The 18974-nt window shown below is 39.9% G+C and overlaps 1 protein-coding gene across 5 annotated transcripts in view; it reads left to right on the forward strand.

The window, feature by feature from the left end:
• Positions 1–18974, forward strand: part of MAP4K4 (mitogen-activated protein kinase kinase kinase kinase 4) — a 447614-nt gene that overhangs the window by 266846 nt on the left and 161794 nt on the right. For 4 of the 5 annotated variants that reach the window (XM_033948217.1, XM_033948220.1, XM_033948221.1 and 1 more), the window contains exons 14-15: positions 6119–6205; positions 13837–14103. In XM_033948217.1, the coding sequence (XP_033804108.1) occupies positions 6119–6205; positions 13837–14103 (354 nt within the window). The remainder of the gene's footprint in view (positions 1–6118; positions 6206–13836; positions 14104–18974) is intronic. The other variant, XM_033948219.1, reaches the window with a different exon arrangement.

Genomic DNA, 18974 nt, shown 5'->3' on the forward strand with positions numbered 1-18974 from the left:
ACACAAATTTTGTCCCTAGGTAGTAAGTGTAATTTCCTAATTGCTGATGCCTAAAAAGTATAGAAAATGTCTGTTGTTTCCATAAAACTTTGCTTTTGTGACTAGTATAGTCAAATCTTTCCATTTACCTATTTAAAATGTGGAAATGCTGAATTTTCATCTTTTCATTCTCATAGTCATTAAAAGCAACATATGAATCACAATTAACATGTATTTATATTGAAGTTGTACAAAGATGACCACAGAAGATTTAGAAGTGAGTTTTTTGAGATTTGTGATTATATTATAAGTCACTTTAACAAATCAGTCCCCAGATGTAGTCTTTCATCATGTTCTCATTATATTATCCTTGGTAATGGCATTTGAAGACCAGTATATGCTGATGGAAGCGCTCACTTTGCTCCTTCACGTATGCTCCCATGTTCTCCTTCAATGTCTCAAGATGATCACAAAGGACATGAACTTTGAGAGACATCCTACAGCACATTTTACTGTAATTCTTCACCAGATTCTCAACCAACTCCATGTAGTGTTCGGCCTTGTGATTGCCCAGGAAGCCCCCAACCACTGTAACAAAGCTGTCCCAGGCTGCTTTCTCCTTCCTAGTAAGCTTCTTGGGAAATTGCTTGCACTTCAGGATCTTCTTTATCTGTGGTCTGACAAATCATCAGCTTTATCTTTTGTCTCAGACAGATTAGGGAAGATGTCTTTAAGATACTTGAAGACTGCCAGCACCTTATCTAGAGCTCTGACAAATTAGGCCCTATTTGATGTGCAGTGGTGGCACCAGCACCTTCTGGAGTCCACCACTGGTTCCCATTTGACATTATTTCTTCCCACAGAGAACTCTGTCCATTGTAGCCAGTCCTTCCTTTGGTAGTGCGCTTTTGTGTCCCTGCTATCCCAAAGGCAGATATAGCAGGAAAACTTTAGGAATGCCATCATTTTGACATCTCCCAACCAAACTCATCTTAACTTCAAGGTGCCTAGTAAGGTCTTGATGTTGTTGTTATCCCCTTTGAGGTGCACTTAGTGAGCCAGTGGAAGAGACTGGTACTTCTGATTAGAAAGCAGCACAGCTTTGATGCTCTTGGAAAAGCTGTCAATGAAGAGATGCCACTCTTTTGGGATACAGGTGATTCCCATTTCCTCAAACAGAGTGGTCATCTTGTGGCAGAAGCAGAGCCCATCTTAATGGGTGAAGAAGGTGGAAAAAGCTTGGTGACTCTTCCTCTGATCTGTGACTTGCACGCTTTTATCTAACAAGGTCCACTGCTTGAGCCTAAATGTCAAAAGCTCAGCATTAGTCTTGGTGAAACCAAGATCTCTGATCAAGTTATTTAGATCTTTTTGGTTTGTATAGTATGGGTTTCTCTCATCAGCTGCACCACTGATACTGTAAACTGGCTCTACAATGTCTCCTTCACTCTGACTTGCTGCTCTCTCTCTGGGGGAGTAGGTTTGGGGAATTTAGGGAAATGTGGTACTGGGACAATGGATAAAGGGATGCCTGGATATGTTATTACAGATGCATGCTTGCCAGTTTGTTGTTTAGAAGTGTCCACCATGGAGAAGTAGCAGTTGCTTGAGTGGTCAGTGGGCTCCTTCCAAATTCTTGGGATGGTAAACATCATAGCTCTCTTTTCTTCTCTTTACCATCCAGTAGAAGGTCAAACTGAAATTGTGGTAATGAAAACAATAAATTTATTTAATCTTTAATTAATGTATGAGATTCTTGCAACATATTTCATATATGATATATTTTCAATTAACATTGAAGGTTATAAAATTTAAATATTTTTTAAAATTAAACATTCTAAGAAATTTTATACAGAAAATACTACCATCCTTGTGAGAAACAAAATTGTCTTACCTTCCAGAGTTATTTTTGAAAATGCTCGCATATGAAATGAGGTGCCCAAGGTTTGTCTTGATCCCCAACAGGCATGCCGAATTATGCCTTGTAGGTATCACACATCTTAGCAGATGCTTCTGTGGAGTACTTTTCCCCTCTTGTCTTGATAAATTGGCCATATACATAGCAAAATGCATCTCCCAGATGTTTGCGCCTTAGTAAAAGGGCCTCTTAAGTTTACTCAGCTTGAAATCAATCTGGAATGTTCTGCAAAAAAGGTAAATTTCAGAATATCGATGTCCTGGTCACAAAGCAAAGTTTGAGGGGATTGATGATCATTTTCTATACTTTTGTGGCATAGGCAATTAAGAAAGAACACTTATTACCCAGGAATAAAATAAAAATTGTTAAATAATGAAGTTAAGTGAAATCATATTTTTATAGAGCTAACTTTATATTCTATCATATTTTTATAGGGCTGACTTTATATTCTATTTTTTTATTGTATTTTTATTTTACTAAAATTATGTAGCACTGCTGGTTATCCACATAAATCAAATAAAGTAATAAAATTCCAGTATAAATATGCACTGGTGGCAAATGCTCAATGCCTTAACCCCTGGTGAGTACTTAACTTCAAACAATTATAGCTAAATAGGGGAAAACACCTCAGATGCTGCAAAGCAAACATTTGCAGCATCTGAAGCATTTTCACCTATTTAGCTATAATTGTTTGAAGTTAAGTACTCACCAGGGGTTAAGGCATCAAGCATTTGCCACCAGTGCATATTTATACTGGAATTTTATTACTTTATTTGATTTATGTGGATATTTTTTCCAGTTCCTCCACTTTTTGTTGTTTTGCACTGCAGGTTATTACATAGTAACTTAGTAAATGACAGCAGATAAAGACCTGAACAATCCATCCTATTTGCCCATTAAACACATTATAAATTCATGATTAAATAAACTTGTCTTTTTTTTCATTGATATTTCTGAGCCATAGACCCTAAAATCCACATGGTACTGTCTTAGGTTCCAGTTGCTGGAGTTGCTGTCCAAGCTCACGCCAGCCTATCCAACCATCTCATTATTTGCAAGATAGCTACTGTAAAGCCTGGTCAGTTATGTCCTCATGTTCCAAGTTACTGGAGTTCCCACTGATGCCCTCCCCAGCCCATCTAATGTGTACCGAATCACCATATGTGGGACACATACCGTGCAAGTCTGCCCAGTACTGGCCTTAGTTCTTTAATTTATACCATTCATGTTCTAATTAGAGATCTTTTGTGTTTATGCCACACCTTTTGGAATTCCATCACTGATTTCCTCTCCACCACTTGCCTCAGGAGGGCATAAAAAAAGAAGTCAAAACCACTACCACTGCAAATGCTTTTGAATATCAGCCTCAATATATGTGGTAATATTGTACATCTGTGGTTCTTAAATCTATCCTGGGGGAGCCCCAGCCAGTTGGGTTTTCAAGATATCCCTAATGAATATACATATGCATAAGTGAGATTTGCCTGTAAAGTAGGTAGCAGGCATGCAAATTTCTGTCATGCATAATCAGGTTTAAGAAACACTGTTATAGACCTTTAGCAGGATAGAAAGCAGTAGCTTCTGACAGATGAGGATCACTTAGCCCACCTAATCTACCTAATTGCCTACTGAGACCACATTTCTTTTATCACCATGTGCTGTGTCTGCCAAAAAGCAAGATTGACTCCACTCTTCTGTCTATACCCTCCTCTGCCTTTAGGCTATCTCGGGCATTGGTTATCTCCTTGGTAAAATAAGATTTGATACTGAATGTCAAGTGCTACGGCAACTAGAATTGCTAGAACCTAGAGTCTTAATCAACCTACTTATACATTGGGTTTTTGTTTCTTGTCAAATGTTAAAAACAAAAAACCTAAAAATAGAACCCATGAAAACAGGAAAAGAGGTGAATCAGATTCATTTCACTGATATTGCTGGAGCATATTGTTGGATTTGAACTTCCTTGAAATATTGCTATGTACCAGGTTGGAACTATGTTATTGGTGGTGTTTTTCTAATTCAGTAATTTTATAAAACCACCACACAGGTGTGCATTTCCAGCTATGGAGTATGGTAAAGAGCACAGAGATTTTTCTTACTGCCAGCAGATCTGGACTTTATAGTCAACATTTTTAGTCAACAAAGTTCATGCACATGTGATGTATTTCTGCCTGAAACCTATATTCTCTACCAAACAGCAACAAAGTCAATGTGCTTTTAAACTAATTTCAATAAATCTATGAAAGTTGGGTTGTTTTCTTCACTTTTGAAAAGCAGAAGACATTTAGGAGTGAAGTCAGGCTTTTATCGCACCTTGATTTACAATGGGAGTCAACAACCAGCTGTAGCACAGATGGGTTACAGACTCCTGCGGTATATGAATAATGCTGTTTGTCATCAACCTCATAAGCAGTGTTCTATCCATCCTGGGCTGCATCTTAAAGGGCTGGATCAAGTTATTGCAAAGTGTCCCCTTCCCCCATCAGAGAGCCTCCCATTTCAGCCATTCCCCCCCCCAACCTGAAGCCCTCCCCAGAACTGATGGCCCACTGTCTAGTTGTCATCACCTGGAAGTGCCCCCTACCAACCCAAGATCCCTCTGTAAGTCATAAGGCTCCCGCTACTCCTTCCGGGCCTTCTTTTAAGTATCTCTGGTCCCTAGGGATTTGAACAGGAGTGATCCCCAGTTGCTCCTACCCTTGCAGGTACCAAGTTTAAAATGGTGCTGGTGACCCTAGTGTCTTTAATGCAAGGCACTACACTGTGCTACTAATTTCGCTTGTTCCTAAGAACCTTTGGAGGTTTGAAACTAAATAAAGAAAACAAATTTTTACTGATAAGCTCACCCAGAAACACCAATGATGACACTCAAATAACGCTGCATAAAACCCCACTGAAACTAGAATCCAAACTGAGAATCCTAGGGATTATATTTGACAAGAACCTATCCTGGGAGATGCAAACACGAACAGTAACCAATAAAATATTCACAACATTGAGAAAACTGAGAAAAATTCAGCATTGTTTCACCAAAGAAAACTTTCAGGTCTTGGTTCAGTCACCGGTACTATCCCATCTAGATTATTGCAATGTCCTTTATGTAGGATGCAAAGAATATATATGGAAAAAACTACAAACAATTCAAAATATAGCAGCAAGATGAAGTGACACCCCTGTACGTCAAGCTACACTGGCTCCCCTTCAAAGGAAGGTGTATTTTTAAACTGTATAGACTGATCTTTTTATTCTTTCATGGCGAAACACCAGACTTCATGTTGAATTTAATTGAAATACCACCCAAAGATAAATACAGCCTGATCAGCAATCACATAAGAATAAGATTCCCAAATCCTAGAAAAACCAAATACAAAACTATTCACTCTACAACCTTCCCATGCTTGGCAGCAAAATGTCGGAATCCTTTACCAGCACAATTGAGGAACACTCCCACCTACCAAAACATTTGTAAAGGCCTAAAAACCTACCTATTCGGAAAATAACTTACTGCCCTCCTTGCCCCCAAAAACAAAACAAAACAGATTATGACCACCAGAAACCAAACAAGACACAAATCACCACTCCTATCTTGATAGATGACTAAGTTCTCTACAAACCGGGAAAGTGACACCCATACAGAATCTGTAATATTAAGACTACAATACCAGATATAGCCAGTCTTCTTGTCAAACCATGTGCCAGAATCATATGCCTACACAAACCAAGTTATCTGTGTCATGAACCCTAATAAAATAATATAATCTCTGGATATATGGCTAGGCTCTTCTAAATTGTAAATTACATTGAACTTCTTCTGGGGCATATTAGCGATCCATAAATACTAATATAATTATTACTTATTTATTGGCATAGGCTCAGCATTGTAAGGGAGGTAGTTTGAGCATATGTTTAGAGAATTATGAATACATACTCCTGATGCAGGTGGTCTCTGAAATTGAGCCACATCAGGTATTTAATTAGCAAAGATGATGTATACCCTACTGCTTGTGGATCAGCCTATTTTTGTCCAACTTTTGTCTGTTTTCAGTTCTCAAGTACATTATGTACATCTCAGTCAATGTGAATTGTTGAATTCCTTACAAAGATATGAAATCCCAAAGTATGTTTTCTTTAGAAGCTATGAACATTAGTGTAGTTCTCATTCAGATAGCTCTGTTAGCTTTTTGATTGCCAATTTATTGTTAACTAATTGTATCCCATCAGGAGTATATCCGAAGACAGCTGGAAGAGGAGCAAAGACATTTGGAAATTCTACAGCAACAGTTGCTCCATGAGCAGGCCATGTTACTGGTAACTTTCTTTACCACCTTTGCTCCTGTAATACCAGGTTCAATATGTTTGGCAAGCCCTGGGTTTGTCTGAATGCAGCTGCACCTGGCTGACCGCATGAACAATGTGGCTCTGGGATTAAAAGACCTCTTGCCCAAGATGTGTACTATTTGGAAACTTTCTTCTTTCCTGTTTCATTTCATATTTAATCCATTCCTAGTGCTTAGGCTTCTGCATGTTGGGTCTGAATATACTAGTGGGTTTTGGAAGACTTGCAGGTGTTTAATAAAACAAAGCACCATTGTAGCTTTTCAATCAAGATTAATAAAATATATAAAGCAGGGCAGCAGGACTGTTTAATTTTAAATGACTATTACATTTGCTTTTAAGAACATAAGCAGTGCCTCTGCTTGGTCAGACCTGAGGTCCATAATGCCCAGCAGTCCGCTCACGCGGCAGCCCATCAGGTCCAGGACCTGTGTAGTAGCCCTCTATCTATACCCTTCTATCCCCTTTTCCTTCAGAAAATTGTCCAATCCCTTCTTGAACTCTAATACCGTACCTTGTCCTATCACTCCCTCTGGAAGCGCGTTCCAGGTGTCCACCACCCATTGGGTGAAGAAGAATTTTTTTCTGAATTTGTCCCTTTTCAATTTTTCCGAATGCCCTCTCGTTCTTGTAGTTGTTGAAAGTTTGAAGAATCTGTCCCTCTCCACTTTCTCTATGTCCTTTGTGATCTTGTAAGTCTCTATCATATCCCCTTTTGAGCCTTAAAATAAAACGAGAGCATACTTTTTCACAGAACATTTTACATTTTTTTTTGAGGTGGGTCATATGATTTTGTGTTACCAAAATTGAGCCCTAAAGTACAAAGTCTGGGAATCACTGACCCGGGGGATGCTGTTTACCCGAGACATGGGGAGAGACCTGAGAGTAATCCAGGTTAAATATGGAGATCATTTTAGAAGGGTTAGTCACTATATATTTAAAAGCTGCTCTATAAGTGTAAATGTACCGGTATACAGTATAATATGTAAACAGAAAGGCGGTATATCAAATGCATGACCCATAAATGGGCATACAGGTATGAGAAGCAATTTTAGTAAAGCTGTTAGCTGATTGCACCAACTACTGCCTAATAGCAAATCTCCCTTTCATAGCAAAAATAATAGAAACCATAGTTCATGCCCAATTACAGGATTTTTTCAACAAAACAAATGTTTGATTTATTCATGTACATATTAAAATCTAACATTTACACCGAAACTACTCTGCTAGGCATCACAACATACATTCACTACCATTTAGATCAGTCTAAATCGATAATCCTCTTGTCCCATGATTTATCTGCAGCCTTCAACCTTGTAGATCACTCAGTCCTACTTCACTGACATCAAGAACTTGGCCTACAAGGTATAGCATGGGAATGGTTCTGCTCTTACCTCTCAAATCATGCATACACGCTGTCTTTTACCCTTTCTTTAGAGGTCCCACAGGGATCCATTCTTACACCTACACTATTTAATATCTACATAGTTCCTTGATTTTACCTCATATTTACGCTGATGATATTCAGATTCTGAGCACTCTAGATCTAATCAACCAAGCACAGACTAGTTCCATCAATACTATATTGAACACCTGGCTTGCAAAAAAACAGATTACTTCTTAATGCAGGGAAATTCAAATTATTTCTCTTCTATAAACACTACGATGTTAAGCTCTCCTTCCCTATCCTACTTAACTCTAGGTACAACCTATTATCGCATGCATAGCCTGTTATAGCATGGTTAGCCTACATAGTCAGTACAGCCTTCATGTATGGCCTGTTTTTCGAAGTATAGCCTGCTATCGCATGGTTAGCCGTATGGACAATACAGCCTGCAAGTATAACCTGTTTTCGCATGTATAGCTTGCTATCGCATATACAACCTGTTATCGCATGCATAACCTGCTATCGCATGGCTAACCTACATGTACAACCTATTATCGCATATATAGCCTGTTATCGCATGGTTAGCCTGTATAGACTGTATAGCCTGCATGTATAGACAGTATAGCCTGCATATAATGCCTGTACAATATCTATAGACTATATATATAGCTGCATACAGACTGCATGTATAGCCTGCTTACTGCATGTTTAGCCTACCACCACATGTTTAGATTGCTACCGCATGCATAGCCTACTACCGCATGTATAGCCTGTACTGCCAATTACTACCTGATACAACCTGCATCCCACTGCACCTCACACAACATGGCAATTTTCAACAAACACCAACTACTACTAGGGATACTGTTCCTTATCTGCTCTAGATGCTGGGCCTATGAAGACAAATCCATCAACCCATTCACAACCATCCCACCTGGCACAGACCAGCCAAAATATCCAAAGCAACAAACCCCCACCAACCACTAAAAATCTACCCAGAACAAGGCCCACTTCAAATCCCAGTGATAAACACCAACCGCAAACCACACAAGAACCAGACCAAAAATGGAAACCTAAAAAAGATAATATATTCTGAAACTCCCACCCCAACCAACTATGGAAACATCACTGGATACTATCTAAATACCCGCTCCGTGAGAAACAAAGCACACATAATAAACGACTGGATATCACAAACAAAGCCAGATTTCCTATTCTAACAGAAACATGGATGATCTCAGACACAGACATCATCATGAAAGAAATTCTACCACAGGGATACAAAATACTCCCATTATCTAGAAGCTGGAAAAAAGGAGGTGGCCTAGCGATCATACTAAAAGAACCCTTTAACTACACTAAGACAGACTCCAAAACATCAGAAAACCTTGAAATACTAACCTGCAAAATCACCAATGCCAAACTAGAAGAATCACTGACTGCTACCCTATTCTACATCCCACCCAAAAAATGGTCAAATGCCAGAGATGAATTCTTCGAATTCCTAACCGTTAACACACTAAAAGGATCATACAATCTTCTCCTGGGGGACATAAATATACACCTAGAACAAAAGGGAAAGCCAGAAGTAACCGAAATTGCCAACTTCCTATTGTCACTCGATTTTCCAATTCCAGACACAGAGATAACCCATGAAAAGGGACACAAACTAGACATAGTCACTTTCTCTCAAAAAGAAATCCTTGATCCGAAAATACAATACTACACAGGGACCTGGAAAAAATGCATCTGGTCAGACCAGATACCTCAAAGCTCGCCCCGTTCTTTAAGATCCACTGACCAAAAACTTCTTTTCATTCCATCCTTAAAAGACTCCTATTATACCAGAAAAACTAATTATGCTATAATAGCTCCCACTTTATGGAATTCTCTCCCTCAATATATCCGTGATGAACTTCATCTACCCAAATTCAAGATCCATCTTAAAACTTATCTATTTCAAGATGCCTTCGATAAATCTTAATTTATCAGATACTCTAAGAAACCAACTTTCTTCAGTATGCATCACTTTTTCCATGCACCCTCATCCTTCATGTTTTTTCCCATTCCTCTATCTCATTTTCCTCTAACAATTATGTAACTTTTCTTCTCCTCCCAACTTACCCTCACTGTCTAGTCTGTCTGTAAGTGTCATATATGTTTTCCCTAATTATTTATACACACCCCCACTATTTCTTTCTAATCTATATTAAAATTTTTATTGTTAACCGGTCAGATATTTGTTTTATGATCGGGATATTAAAAACTAATAAACTTGGAAACTTGGACCACTATATTGGCAATTTCAACCTTCATTGGCAAAAAAAGAGTTCACAACCGAAACACAAAAATAAAAACACAAAAACAATAACTAGTCGTGGTACCATAAACCCAACAGAATTCTGGGCTCACTATGAGCTACGTCCCACCACCAACGAAATACAGGAATTCCCAACAAGATGGGAAAAGTTCAGCAAAGACCTCCTAGACCAAATAGCCCCATACCAAACATACAGAAAGAAAGATAGACCACCAAACGAATGGTTTGACTCAGAACTACTAACCAACAAACAGGAACTAAGAAAATTGGAAAGAATCTGGCAAAAAACAAACAATGAAACAGACAAGACAAATTGGAACCCAAAAATGAAAATATAAAAAAATCTGATCAAAGAAAAACGCACAATACACTACGCACAAAAAATTGGTTCAACAAAAATAAACAATAGAGAATTATTCAAACTGGTAAAAACGTTAATAGACACAACACAAATCCTGAAAAAGGACAATGAGAACCCCCCATCCGCTCAAATCCTAGCTAACTTTTTTAAAAATAAAATCACTGACCTAAGAACTACTCTTCCCACACCCACAACCAATACACTTCAATACCTTGAACCCCATGATCAGGTTCCCAGAGCAGACATGAATTGGGATCACTTCGAATTCCCAAACTGGCACCAGTTTCTAGGTTTATTCAGCAAATATACCAAATCTAACTGCCTACTCGACGAATGTTCCCCTAAACTCATGACAGTTGCCCCCCCTGAATTCAAAATGGAACTATTCAATTGGTTAACAACTGCCCTTACAAACGGAACCTTAAAGAAGGATATGGGGCACATACTGATTACTCCTATCCCCAAAAATCAAAAATCCTCAACAGCACTAACAACCAATTACAGACCCTATTACTACAGGAAAGATTGGTCAACCTACAACTAACAGACTACATAGACAAATTTAACACTCTCAGTGAACACCAATCAGGCTTCAGGAAAGGATACAGTACAGAAACTGTCATAGCTTCCATACTAAACCACCTCTATGATCTTTTCAGCAAAGGCAAAAGCGCACTGATTCTGCAACTAGACCTTAGCGGTGCGTTCGACCTAGTAGACCACAAAATCATGCTACTGTGCCTTGACGCAATAGGAATCTCGGGAAAGGTAATGAAATCGTTCCAAGAATTCCTAACAAACAGATCCTACCGAGTAACCAGCAACGGAAATTACTCCAACTCATGGAAAAACCCTTCAGGGGTACCTCAAGGCTCCCCTCTATTACCCACATTATTCAACATCTACCTCGCATCCTTAGGTCACCTACTACAAAAACTAAACCTAAAGCACTACATATACGCAAATGATATAACCATCCTAATCCCCATAACTGGTGAAGAAATGCTTTTACACGATGTGGAAGCTAAGGAATATCAAAAAATACTTTGACACAACATCCTTTAGATTACTGGTGCAATCGCTGATCCTATCTACCCTAGATTACTGCAACATCGCCTACCTGGGTATCCCCCAAAAAACAGTACAAAAATTAAGATTAGTGCAAAACACTGCAGATCGCTTGATCTTCGGACTGAAGAAAAAAGACCACATTAGCCCCTATTACAAAAAATTACATTGGCTACCTATGGAGGCGCAAATTCTGTTCAAATTTGCATGTATCTGTTACAAACAAGTCTGGGGCCTAGCACCTTCCTACCTGCAAACACACTTCACTCTGCACAACCCCACACATACAAAACATCTTTGCATACCCAGAGATCACAGGCTGCAAATACAAATCCTTCCTAGACAGAACCTTCATGTTCCAAGCAAACAGACAGCAATCCTGGCTGGGAAACCACATAAATAAAGCCAGCCAGACAGACCTACAACACATTCCAAAAATCAATTAAAACCGCTCTATTTGACAAATTCCTTGCCTAATCAGATGACCTCTCTCAGATATTCTTTCCCCTTATAACCCCAATGTATTATGTAATTTCTTTCTCTCATGTATTCCTTCCCTATGCTTCCCTAATTATTATGTAACTTCCTTCTTCTTACATTGTGTAATTCGCTGATTGTCCAGCCTTCTTTCTATGTGAACCGCCTAGAAGTCAGTTTGACTATGGTGGTATAGAAAAATAAAGTTATTATTATTATTAATATAGTTCCATTAGTATCCACAACTCAAGTACTAGGGCTTACCCTTGATTCCAGCCTTTCTTTCAGAGCCTAGATTACTTCTGTTGTCCAATGTTCCATTTACAAACTCTGACGTCCGCTCAATTTTGTAATTTTCTAGAACCATCTGTTCTAAACATTTTTGTTCATTCCCTGGTCGTTTGCCGCTTGGACTATTGCAACTCACTTAACAAGGGCATCAGATTGAAAGACTGTAAAAAATTCCAACTCATACAAAACTTCCATAAAACTAATCACAGTACATTGGAAATTCGATCATATTACCCCGTTACTCAAATCTGCTCACTATCTTCACATTTCTCACCAAATAACATACTACTGCTCGTCTTCAAGATACGCATCACTGAATCACCTCTGTACCTTTACATATGCCTAACTTCTTATTGTCCTGTTCGGGCCCTTAGATCCTCAGACCAAAATCACTTCATTCCCACTTTCTGCAAAATTATCTCGGATACCGCTTGCAGCACAACTTTTTCAGTTCAGAGGCCTGAGCTTTGGAACCTTATTCCTCCCCATCTGAGACTACAAACATCCCTAGATAAATTCAAAGCAGCTCTCAAAACTTCTCTTTTTTTCTGATGCTTACACCTAACTTCTCCTCCTGCAATTCCACTTAATGGTGACAAGGGAGACAAACTGAACACAGATATCCTATCTCTTGTTCAATCCTACCCTACTGTCCTTTGAAACATTGTATTTCTTCCCTTCTTCCATCACTGTTATGTCCTGACCAAGTATATACCCCCTCCCTTAGCTCAAATTTTTAAGCTGCTTAGACGTATTTATGATAGGTAGGATAACAAATCCCTAATAAACTTGGAAACTTGGATCACCTGCATTTATATATAGCCACAACATGCACAATTTTAAAGGGGACCTGTTGCGGTGTACTTTGATTTTGCAACAACAGTAGGTGTTTTCTTCAAAAAATTTCCCTGTCAGCATTTAACATCTTTTCGGAGTCATATATAAGTGACAGCTAAATACTTGTTTGGACCTGGTCTTTGGAGGAGTGATTATGAAGAAAAGTATTCTTTTCCAATGTTTAAAACTATAAAAAAATTTAAAAATTTTGAGCTTTAGGTTGTGGTTTAGTTCCTTACTTATACATATTAAAATCTGTGTTGTGTGGCTGTTTTTTAATGTGTGTGTTTTATGAAATGGCTGTTTGTGTACTTGCTGCCATAACACATGTATTTTTTACCATGACCTTACAGGTCTTTTACAAAAGGCTCTACTTTCAGTGAATCTTTTGTTTACTAGGCTACCATTGTGATGTACTTTTCCAACCTTGATGAACTATATAAAACTGGGCTTTATACTTTTTATTTCTTCGTTCCCATTTTATGTTGGGATCATGGTGCCAGGTAATGTAGAATATGTGGCATTTTGTATAAGGGAGGAGAAAGGATGGTTAGGGGTATTTTTTATTTTTCCCCAAGAACAGATTTGATAACAATCAAACTTTCACGAATATTTGGGAGATAAAAATTTTGTAGTTTGCTGTTGAGTTCAGTGTTCAAATTCATGTACTTGATATGAGTTTGTTTTGCAAGAACTAGTCTGACTTGCTTAGTATAGGCCAATGAAATACACAGGTTCAATATATGTAGCTTCTACTTTTATTGCCTACTGACTGTTCATTTCAAAATGTACACAATAACTCAGTGTCATATGAAGACGCATTCTGTGCATTAACTGCTCTTAATGTTTTCTGGCTCTCTAAGGAATATAGATGGCGAGAAATGGAAGAACATCGACAGGCTGAACGGCTTCAACGCCAACTGCAACAGGAACAAGCGTACCTTCTGTCTCTGCAACATGACCACAGACAACAGCCACAACCACAGCCTCCACCCCAGCCACAACCACAGCCTCAGCAGCCACCACAGACACAACCACAACAGCAGCCAGCCCAACAGGAGAGGAGCAAACAAAGTTACCATACCTCTGAACCTAAGTCCCATTATGAACCTACTGAAAGAGTACGAGAGGTGACAAATTTTATTTTCCAAAATTTTAGCATGTTTTTAGAACTGTTTAGCACCTCAGTCTATGCATTTGCCCTCGCATTCAATAACTTGGCCCTTTTAGGCGCAAAGTGTGGGCATAGTTTATTGAATACTAGCACTTCAGCATGTCGATGGCACAGCAATTGGTATTTATGGTATAAGTGCTATTCTATAAAGAGTGTCCCAGAGTTGCTTAGTGTGTAACTGCAAGAGGGGTATATATAATAATAATAATAATAACTTTATTTTTATATACCGCCAGCTATCTTGCGACTTCTAGGCGGTTTACAGTAAAAGAGATTGTGAATACAATAAAAGAAAATGTAAATTCAATAAAGAGAGGCTTTACGTACAATGAATTAAGGAGTTAGCAGTGTACATCTCAATACAATAAAGAGAAACTTTACGTACAATGAATTAAAGATTATAGCAGTATACTTCTCGTACAGTGACTTAAAGAGTCAAGCAGGCTACATCTGATAATATTAATAATGTTAACAACAGTTTGTGTGTTGCAAGGCCCGGAAGTGCCAAGCTGTTTGTTCAGAAGTAGAAATATTCCGTGACTTGAGTAGAGTGTTCGTAGTTAGTGATTCGGGTTTGGGGTTAACAGTTTGCAAGTTTAGTTATGTGATGATGTTACGAGGGGGTTGATGTTCCGGTTCGTTGCCTAGGTGTTTCAGGAATAGGTAAGTTTTTAGGTGTTTCCTGAATTCTTCGTAATTGTTTGTGTGTGCAATGAGTTTTTCTAGGTCTTTACCCCATATGGCTGCTTGATAAGATAGCAGTTGTTGATGGTGTCTCTTATATTTGCACCCTCTGGCCGGTGGGGAGACAAATTTCATGTGTGTTTTTCTTTCGTGTCTGTTGGTTGGGAATGAGAAGAGATCTGTGATGTATTTTGGGGCTAGACCATTTAATACTTTGAAGCAGAGACATCCTAGCTTGAACTTTGTGCGCGCCTCCATCGGCAGCCAGTGTAGGAGTCGGTAAGAGGGGGTTATGTGATCGGACTTCTTCAGCCCGAAAATCATCCTGACTGCTGCATTTTGTATCAGTTGTAGTCTTTGCATTTGCTTCTGGGGGATCGTCAGATGGGTGATGTTGCAATAGTCCCGTGGTTTAGTATTAGGGATTGTACTAGCATTCTGAAAGCTGAAGTGTGGAAGTACGCCTTAATGGACTTAAGTTTCCAGAGAGTGAAGAATCCTCTCTTGATTAAGGAGTCTATGTGGTCCTTTATGGTTAGGCTTTGGTCTAGTATTACTCCTAGGATCTTCATCGTTGGTTGAATGGGGTAGTTTAGATTGTTAATGTGTAGTGATGTTGTCGTATTCTGTGCGTGTGGCGAGGCTATGAAGAATTTAGTTTTTTCTGAATTGAGCTTCAGTTTGAAGTCTGTGGGGTAAAGGTAAGATAAGAGGATAGGACTTGATATACTGCTTTTTCTGTGTGATTACAATCAAAGCGCTTTACATATTTTAGACAGGTACTTATTTTGTACCAGGGGCAATAGAGGGATTAAGTGACTTGCCAAGAGTCACAAGGAGCCGCAATGGGAATCAAACTCACAACCTCAGGGTGCTGAGGCAGCTGTTGTAACTACTAGGCCACTCAAAGCTTGGGCTGTCAATGGGTGCATTGCCAAATTACACACACAACTTATAGAATGCTATCAGGTGCATGTGTTGCACAATGCACTTAGGCAAGCCAGCTTAAACTAGCCATTGTGCTTCGAGTGGTTTCTAAGATAATTTTGCAGAAAGTTGGAATAATGAGGTGATTTTAGTCTAAGAATCTAAGGGCCCGAATGGGACACCAACACAGCTTTGCACTAGTATTCTACGAGGATAAAACAAAAAGTAAAGGCCAAATACATTTAACGCCTTTAATAGAAATAACTGTGAGCAGTTGAACATACTGCTTTTCCATATAGTCCTCATGCAAGGCGATGCATTTGTTCAAATAGCTTCTGCATTCTTGCAGAGAAGTTTTTGGGCTGCTCTTGAAGCCAAGTGAGCATGGCTTCCTTTACTTCATCATGCTTTGTCTTTTGCTTTTTGGGTCGCAGTGATGTACCCAGGGCTGTGGAGTCAGTAAATAAATGTTCTGAGTCATACTTCTCAGTTTTTTGTACTTCAGACTCCGACTCCGACTCCAGGTACCCGAAATTTCCTCCGACTCCGACTCCACAGCACTGGTTAATTTTCAGATCGTTAAAAGGGAATGCCAAGTTGAGTGAAATGAGCATTTTAGACACCACCTTCTTTTTGCTTTTAATCAAGGTTCTAAGGCCGCAGAAGCTGCTCGCAACATTTGTGCTGCGTATAAAGTGGGTGCTATAGCTGAAAGAATCGCTCGTGATTGGTATGCCAAGTTCAAAAATGGAGTCGGTAGATAAATGTTCCGACTCCGACTCCTCAGTTTTTTGTACTTCTGACTCCGACTCCAGGTACCTGAAATTTCCTCCGACTCCACAGATCTGGATGTACCCATGTCTTGTCACCGGTGATAGTTCTCTCAAATCTTCTTCATACTGTCTCAGGACCTGGGTCATAACCTCCACATGCTGTTGCTTGTGCAGATCAGTAAGCTGTTTGAAAACCCATTGTATGCAGACTTTCCTGTATACCAAGTCATAATGCATTATGACAAATGCAAATCCAAAGCTGATATTCAAACTTGCTGCCAATTAAGAACATAAGAATTGCCGCTGCTTGGTTAGACCAGCGGTCCATCATGCCCAGCAGTCCGCTCATGCAATGGCCCTCTAGTCAAAGACCAGCGCCCTAACTGAGACTAGCCCTACCTGCGTACGATCTTGTTCAGCAGGAACTTGTCTAATTTTGTCTTTAATCCCTGGAGGGTGTTTTCCCCTACGACAGACTCCGGAAGAGCGTTCCAGTTTTTACCACTCTCTGGGTGAAGAAGAACTTCCTTATGTTTGTACGGAATCTATCCCCTTTCAACTTTAGAGAGTGCCCACTCATTCTCCCTACCTTGGAGAGGGTGAACAACCTGTCCTTATCTACTAAGTCTATCCCTTTCAGTACCTTGAATGTTTCGATCATGTCCCCTCTAAATCTCCTCTGTTCGAGGAAGAAGAGGCCCAGTTTCTCTAATTTTTTGCTGTACAACAACTCCTCCAGCCCCTTAACCATCTTAGTGGCTCTTCTCTGGACCCTTTCAAGTAGTACTGTGTCCTTCTTCTTGTACGGTGACCAGTGCTGGACACAGTACTCCAGGTGAGGGCGCACCATGGCCCGGTACAGCTGCATGATAACCTTCTCCGATCTGTTCATGATCCCCTTCTTTATCATTCCTAGCATTCTGTTCGCCCTTTTTGCTGCCGCCACAAATTGCACTGAAGGCTTCATCGACTTGTCAATCAGAACTCCCAAGTCCCTTTCCTGGGAGGTCTCTTCAAATACCGCCCTGGACATCCTGTATTCATGCATGAGATTTTTGTTCCCGACATGCATTACTTTGCACTTATCCACATTGAACCTCATTTGCCATGTCGATGCCCATTTCTTGAGCTTGATTATTTCACGTTGCAGATCTTCACAATCCCCCTGTGTCTTCACTACTCTATATAACTTCGTATCGTCTGCAAATTTAATCACCTCGCTTGTTGTACCAATGTCCAGATCATTTATAAAGATGTTGAAGAGCACGGGTCCAAGCACCGAGATGCTCTTCCAGTCCGAGTACTGTCCATTTACCCCCATTCTCTGTTTCCTATGCTCCAGCCAGTTTTTAATCCATGCGAGTATTTCACCCTCAATTCCATGGCTCGCAATTTTCTGAAGTAATCGTTCATGCGGAACCTTGTTGAACGCCTTCTGAAAGTCCAGATATAGAGTGTCGACCGGGTCGCCTTTGTCTATCTGCCTGTTTACTCCCTCGAAGAAGTGCAGCAAGTGGGTCAAACCAGATCTGTCTTTGCTAAAACCGTGCTGGCTGGTCCTCATCAGACCGTGTCCGTCAAGGTGATCAATGATGTGGTCTTTTAGCAGGGCCTCTACCATCTTTCCCGGTACTGAGGTCAGACTCACCGGTCTGTAGTTTCCCGGGTCTCCCTTCGAACCTCTTTTGAAGATCGGCATAACATTCGCCACCTTCCAGTCCTCCGGAATCTTTCCCGATTCAATCGACAGATTGGCTATTAGTTGAAACAGTTCAGCTATAGTCCCTTTCAGTTCCTTGAGACACCGTTATCTGTCAGTCTTTTCTAATCAAGGCATCTGCTCTATCAATGTGCTTTTGTGTGTCTGATGTTGATGGGCAACCAGAATGACCTTTGTCAGTTACATCTGTTCTTCCCACTTTAAACATTTTTACCCACTCATAAAACTTTCATGATTCATGGTGCTAAGTCCATACTGAGTAGTGCCCGATTCACCAATTCACTTCAGTGAATCGAATCAATTCATTTCTCCCCCAAATCGGACCCACCGCTTCAGTTAACAGCTCCCCCCCCCCCCCCCCAATGAGGCCTGACATATCTCCAGGGCCTCCTAAAGTAGTGGACAGCTAGCAGACATAGGCCCTGAACAGGCTTGTTCATGGCCTGCCTCACCAAGGATTCCCTCTGCCATGTCATCAGTGATGCGGCGGGAGCGACCTTCCTTCGCTCCTGCCCGTGCAGAACCACTAGCTAATTGGCTGCTGAGAGTGGCTTTGAAAGTGAATAATTAAATGGTCTGTTATAGTGTCTCTATATTTAGATCTGCAGAAGTTGGTGTTCCAAGCTAGACTACCTTTACTATCTCCAAGGTAATGCATCTTTAGGTAGCCAGTCCTAAGGAGTCTCATAGTTTTGTTGTAACCAAATGAAAGTGTTACTTTAC

Source organism: Geotrypetes seraphini, chromosome 6 (assembly GCF_902459505.1).
Source record: "Geotrypetes seraphini chromosome 6, aGeoSer1.1, whole genome shotgun sequence".
Classification (NCBI taxonomy): Eukaryota; Metazoa; Chordata; class Amphibia; order Gymnophiona; family Dermophiidae; genus Geotrypetes; species Geotrypetes seraphini.